The 6,000-nt window shown below is 43.8% G+C and overlaps 1 protein-coding gene across 1 annotated transcript in view; it reads right to left on the reverse strand.

The window, feature by feature from the left end:
• Positions 1-5,209, reverse strand: part of LOC146393167 (neural-cadherin-like) — a 325,691-nt gene extending 320,482 nt beyond the window's left edge. Inside the window, exon 1 of the mRNA XM_084927227.1 lies at positions 3,700-5,209. Within this exon, the coding sequence (XP_084783353.1) occupies positions 3,700-4,837 (1,138 nt within the window). The 5' untranslated portion in view covers positions 4,838-5,209. The remainder of the gene's footprint in view (positions 1-3,699) is intronic.
• Between the last annotated feature and the right edge of the window lie 791 nt (positions 5,210-6,000).

Raw genomic sequence — 6,000 nt, forward strand, 5'->3', positions numbered from 1 at the left:
TGATTTGTTTGCTTACACACACACAACACGAGTAACACAAGCAGACACACACTTAACACTGTGGAAGCTCAGCAGCACTTGTGAAGCGGACCTCAAACGCTATCTCAGATCCTGACACAAGGCTTTCGGTTTCCCCCTCCCCCAAAAAACACGTCTGTCCCTCGAAGAATCATGTTAGAAGCTTTCTCCCTCACAGTCTTAAACTGAGCCTCCACTCAAACCTAAATCCCTGGAGTGAGAGTGAAAATAAGAACGAGAAAGTAAGAGAGCAAAGAGACACAGAGAGGAGAGAGAAGTGCGCGACAGAGAGACAGACAGAGAGAATGAGATGGGATTACAGGGATAATGCGAGCAGATGGAGGGAGGTCGTGGCTCCAGCAGGACTCTCCACTCCAAACGGATTAAAAGACTTCAGCCGAGCCACCAACAACCGAACTGATGATGCGTTCCTCACGCTTGAGACTCTGAGGTGATCCAGCCTCGTCCCCAACTGCTAAACCCAGAGATGATAACTTGCCATGTAGCGTGAAGCAGTAAACAATTAGATCATGGTTATGTATTTCAAGGCCCCTCTATTCTTCCTCTTCAGTCAAACTTATAAAAGCTTTTAGCCTTTTTTTAAGCCCCATCCATTTAGGCAACATCTGTGCTTATCCTCTCACTAAAAATTTGCTTTAACTTACACTCTGTTAGACAAAATCAAATTCAAATATAGTTGCACTCAACGGACGTCCAGAAATCAATTACCCAAACTAACAGAGGATCTGGTCACATAAAATCAACATTAGATGTCCTTTAGCTTTCAAATACACTAAGCGATTTTACACTTTTTCTGGCTGCTTCACAGAAGATGGCTTCATCTCAACACAAGTGTTTCCATGCAATAAACTTTTCATTTCATAAAAATACAGGGGACACTTCTTTACATCTTTTAAATAAAAATGAAAAATAAAACATTGCTTTGTTTCATTCTCCCTCCACCAATTCATTCTTGACAAGAGTTGTTTGAGGGGTTTTTTTGAAAAGTGTGTCCTATATGTGTCTGTTTGATGCCTGCTAATTTGTGAAAATAATAATAACGTCTTCTAGTTGCCTATCAGGAAAGATGGAACTAGTTTAACTTTTGACAGCTTGTAGGGGAGGAAACATCAGCTACTAACTAATTTCAACAGACAGTTAAAGTGATTATTTCTTTAATTTAAAAAGTTATATACAATGCACTAAAGGTTAATGTCAAAACTCCTATCTATCTATCTGAAACCTAAGTTTTACTACATGGCATTACATTTACTTTTTTGTTGAACTGAATACCAAATGTGCGAGGATTGTTCAAAATGTTAAAGAGATGCTCCGAAAATATTCAACTTTAACTTTTACTCTTAAAGACTCAGTTGTCATATTTTCCCATATCAGTTGTCTCATGCTGATTAGCATTTATCACTTTTTTGGGAAAATAGTTTTTTGCTTTATTTGAGGGGAAATTTATTGGTGAAATCATTTTTAAATGCATAAATAGTTTTAATGTTTTTGTAAAGTCTTGGGATCAAATTCATGTCAAGGACCAGTGGAGACCCCTGGTGGTTAAGCTAAATTTCCTGGCACTGTACTGTTAAACTCTTTAATTATTAGTTATTGAGTTGTAGCTATTGTTGCATGAAGACATTTGAAAACACAACTCAGTGAAGTTTGTAGTGTATTGTTTCTGCAATTTCTAAATGCCCCCTGTGTATGCATGAACATACACCAGCTGGAGGGACTAGCACTGATAAAAGATTGTACAGTGAAGTTTTTGGTTCCATGGACATAAATATTGCTACCCCTTGCCCAAACCCTCTCCTCGTGCCTCACCAGTGGCACTGACCAACAGAAAAAGCCCCCCCCACAAGAGAACTTGGCCCATGTAACTAAAAAAAACTGCTCAAGACCAGCTAAAGGAAGCCAACAATATCTCAAAGTGTTTCCTCAGTCAGATCGAGGAAGGAACTAACTCAATTAGTACCTCACCCTTCAACTGATGGAACCCAAAGGATCAGATGCCAAATTTCCAGTGCCAGACACCACAGGACACCTCCAGCAAACCCATGTTACTGTCACAGGGTCAGAGGTGGTTTGGCAGCATGAAGAAGACCTGTAGTATTAGTATTAGGTAAGTATTGTCAATATTGTGGAGTGTTGGATTAAATCCTGCTTGTTATTTTAATCTTTTGTTTTTAATCAACATTTGGTTGAGTTAATCTGGATGAAAAGAAGCTTGTTCTGTGTTTTAACAATGACTTTGTGACTATTTTTCCAAGTAGCAGCTGCGCTTCATGCCTGCAGAGAAAGGCTGAGGTATACACACAACTCATGTGTATGGATATGCATTCATTAGACAATGCAATTAAAACATGATTGTTTGTAATGCACACATGACAGCATTATGCATGCGTGATACACACACACACACGCACATATATACATATATAGCTGTAAAGCTGTAAATTAGCACTAAAATACTAGATTGACAGATACCAGAGTGTCTGTTTTGATGTTTTCAAAAGGAAATTGTTTTGACAAATAGCCAGCATTGTGGATCGTTACTGGCAGCGTAAATTAGCGCTGTGTGCTAGGAGCAGGCTCAGCTTATTTTCTGCATCAGGATAGCTCACATTACCAACACCAACAGGTCACATTGATTGGGTCTCTTCTCCAGTCAAATGCTGTTAACTGGTCTTAATGGAACAAATGTGTTTCCAGTAAATGTATGAAGGCAGACAGAAAGATAAATACACACAGATAGATGTGCAAACTCAATATCGGACTTTTTTTTATATATGATAATATTTTTCCACTCTGAAGTCTGGTCCACAGCACTGAGTGTAATATTCAGTTCTGTGTTTCATCCCTTTGCATATGCATTTATTAATGTGAATCTGGCTGCTTGTTAACTTTCAGTCTATCTGCTCTTTTCTGTCTGCAAGTGATAATTAACCTGTTGGTACGATGGCCGTTACGCGACTTGCTTCTCCCCTGACATCCCAGCATATGTCGCTGCTGGCACACGACACATTCATGGAGCCCTTGATTTATCTTAGCACGTGAATCATCATCAGCACTGATGAATGTCACCCAGTTTAACCTCGATTGTAAACACATGACACTTTGACATTGCTTACAGTCAGACTCCCCAGAGCAAGCTAGAACTTTTCTCATTTCTCATTTCACCATTCGACCTTAGCATTTCCAGGTGGCCTCACATCCATTCACTGTTTCTGAACACTGAGGTTGCAAGGTTAAGTATTTGCTAGAACAAAGGAACAGGAAACCTGTCCGAGCGGATAGACTACTCTACAATAGAGTAATTTTCCAAATATCTAAAATCAAATAACGAAAATCATCTTAAATCGAGCAGTTTCCATCGCAGTTTCCTTTTCCTTCCTTGAATGCAAGCTCTGGGCAAATGCACACTATCTTCGTGCGTATTTACGCATGCAATACGAAGTGACAAATCACACCAAGTTACATTGTGAAAAGAAACACAAGATAGAAGAGTAAGAGTCAGTCCAAATTAGGATTTTGGCACTGCTTGTAGCAAAAGGAACGCACACAAACCGTCCTGTCCAATTGCAGCCTCACTCTCTCTCTCTCTCCTCCTCTCGCTGCCACACATCCACAGACCGGGCTGCTCACTCACACACGTGCACATCGCCTTTTGCTCACCTCTTTTATCCTGCACTCTGACGGTGATCTCCACTAGAGGCTCAGTCTCTCGGTCCAGTTTCCGGGTTATGATTATGTCCCCGGTGTCCCGACTTACGCTGACCGGTGAGCTCTCCACGTCGGGCTCAACCAGCTCAAACGTGGCCGACTGAAACCTCACCGGGTTCAGGTTCATCACCACTGAACCGATCCCTGCATCCTCGGACACGTTGATTAAAACTGGGCTATCTGATTCCAGTACTGACCTGGACTTTCTCTCTGGTACTTTCTCTTGCGATTTCGGTTTCCCTTTTCCCGGTTGGGGATTTAGTAAGGGCGCCACGGGCCACTGCCGTGGATTTATTTCCACTGTTATGCCCTGACTTGTGCGAGGTGGCCACCCCCGGTCCCGGGCAAACACTTCAAATTTAATAGGTTCATCCAGGCCGAGGATGGAGTCGACAAGGAGGATGTCACCAGTTTTGGGCACCACGTAGAAACTCCCGTTTCTGGGCAGAGCAAAGTAGATGAGCTCGGCGTTCTTGCCGCTGTCATCGTCCCGCGCGGTGACCGTGTAGATCGCCATGCGGAGCGCAGTGGCATCATCGAGGCTCAGTTTCACATCGTCTCCAGGGAAAGTGGGCTGGTGGTCGTTAGTGTCCAAAACGTCCACCTTGATGGACGCCACCTCAGCCACTAGTGGAGACATGTCTTCCTCTTCCCGGGAGAGTCCCGCACATTGACCACAACACAAACCGAGACCTAGCGCATATTCAGCACGCTCCTCTCTGTCCAGAACCCTGGAAGTCTTCAGTAGAATATGTCCCCGTTTGTGGTGCGCAAAGACACGGAAATTCTCGCTGCCCTCTCCCAGGAGTTTGAGATGCGCTGCCGCCGAGCTGGGTTCCCCGGCACCGCACAGCCTTTGCGAGTTGAGTCGCTTTAATGGGACGCTCAGTCCGTTGACCCGGCAGCCCGGGGACGAGTTCTCAAATACATGGCCGTGAAAAAACGGCACCTGCTCCACGGTCCTGTTCCCGAATGCGCACGAAATAAAAAATGGTAAAACCACGACCCAAATCATGACTGGATATCTCTTTGGCTCCACGACACTAACGCGCCTCACATACATCCATGTGTGCGTCTCTTCAACTTTCATGAAATTGTAGCGCACATATTTGTTGGCACCATATTTGAACTCGATGTGGGAGAACTTTGTCTCTACGCGTCTGCGCTGTGCGTCCTTCTTCTCTCCTGCCCTCCTCGGTCTGCCGTCTCACCAGCAGCGCTGTCTGTCTGTGCGCGTTCCAGGGAAAAAAAAACGCTTACAGCTCGAGTACGCGCTTACCTCTGCACGCTTTCTCACTTCGTCTTGCGTGCGCTGATCCTCAGCGATCTCGTATGAGCATCACACCTAATCCTCCACTTGCTGCAAACTGCACACAGCCGCACAGAGACCTGCTTTCCAAGTGGAGCTCACTTATTAGAGGGAGGAAAATCAATTTTCTTTGCATCAGATCTGCAGATGAGAGTTTGGTCATCAGGCGGATATAACACAAAACCGGCTGTTTTACGCATGCAGTGCCAAGGCTACCAGGTAAATTCATTTGTTACAATGATATGCGGCTGCAACAGATTTCTTATAGGAAATGAACTTCTCGGTAAAGCTGCACCGCATCGAATTAATGCGTGCTCGCGCTCACGCGCATAAACACTCTCCACCAGCGAGCAAATATGTGCGTGTCAGGGGGATCCTCGGGGAAACGACCCGACCTCCCTTCTCCCAGTGATCAATGCCCAGTCTTGCACATCCATATCCATCACTCCTCTTTCCAATAACACGTCAGTCCACTGGATTAAAATAATGTAAAAATCGATCATTTTAAAACGTCTCCAGAGGGGCAAACAGAAAAGAAAAGCTTACAGTTTCTGGAAAGGACTCAGAAAGACTCAAGAGCTGTCTTTGTGTCACAGTAAAGTGGCCCGTTTGAGCGTGTTAATCTCACACTGTGTTTTTGTTTAGTCCCTAGGGGTCTGTGAATGTTGTGGGAAAGTTTCCAGCGAAATGAGAACAGTTCACTTTAATATAACATTGACAAAATATTATATTCACTTTATATTTACCAGGTTTCACTGATATTGTCTCTTGGTCACATATCATTCACTACTATACTGACAGCACTCATGTAGATTCCTGATAATAAATTTGAGCTGTTTATGGATCCAGGGCACGGTCATTATCTCATCCAGAGTGCCTGTCTTCTGTGTGCTTTTGTGCTGTTTGAACTCCCACTCACTAAAACACTGCAACCTGTGCAGTTT

Source organism: Perissodus microlepis, chromosome 1 (genome assembly GCF_051167445.1).
Source record: "Perissodus microlepis isolate ML-2025 ecotype Zambia chromosome 1, ASM5116744v1, whole genome shotgun sequence".
NCBI classification, from domain to species: Eukaryota; Metazoa; Chordata; class Actinopteri; order Cichliformes; family Cichlidae; genus Perissodus; species Perissodus microlepis.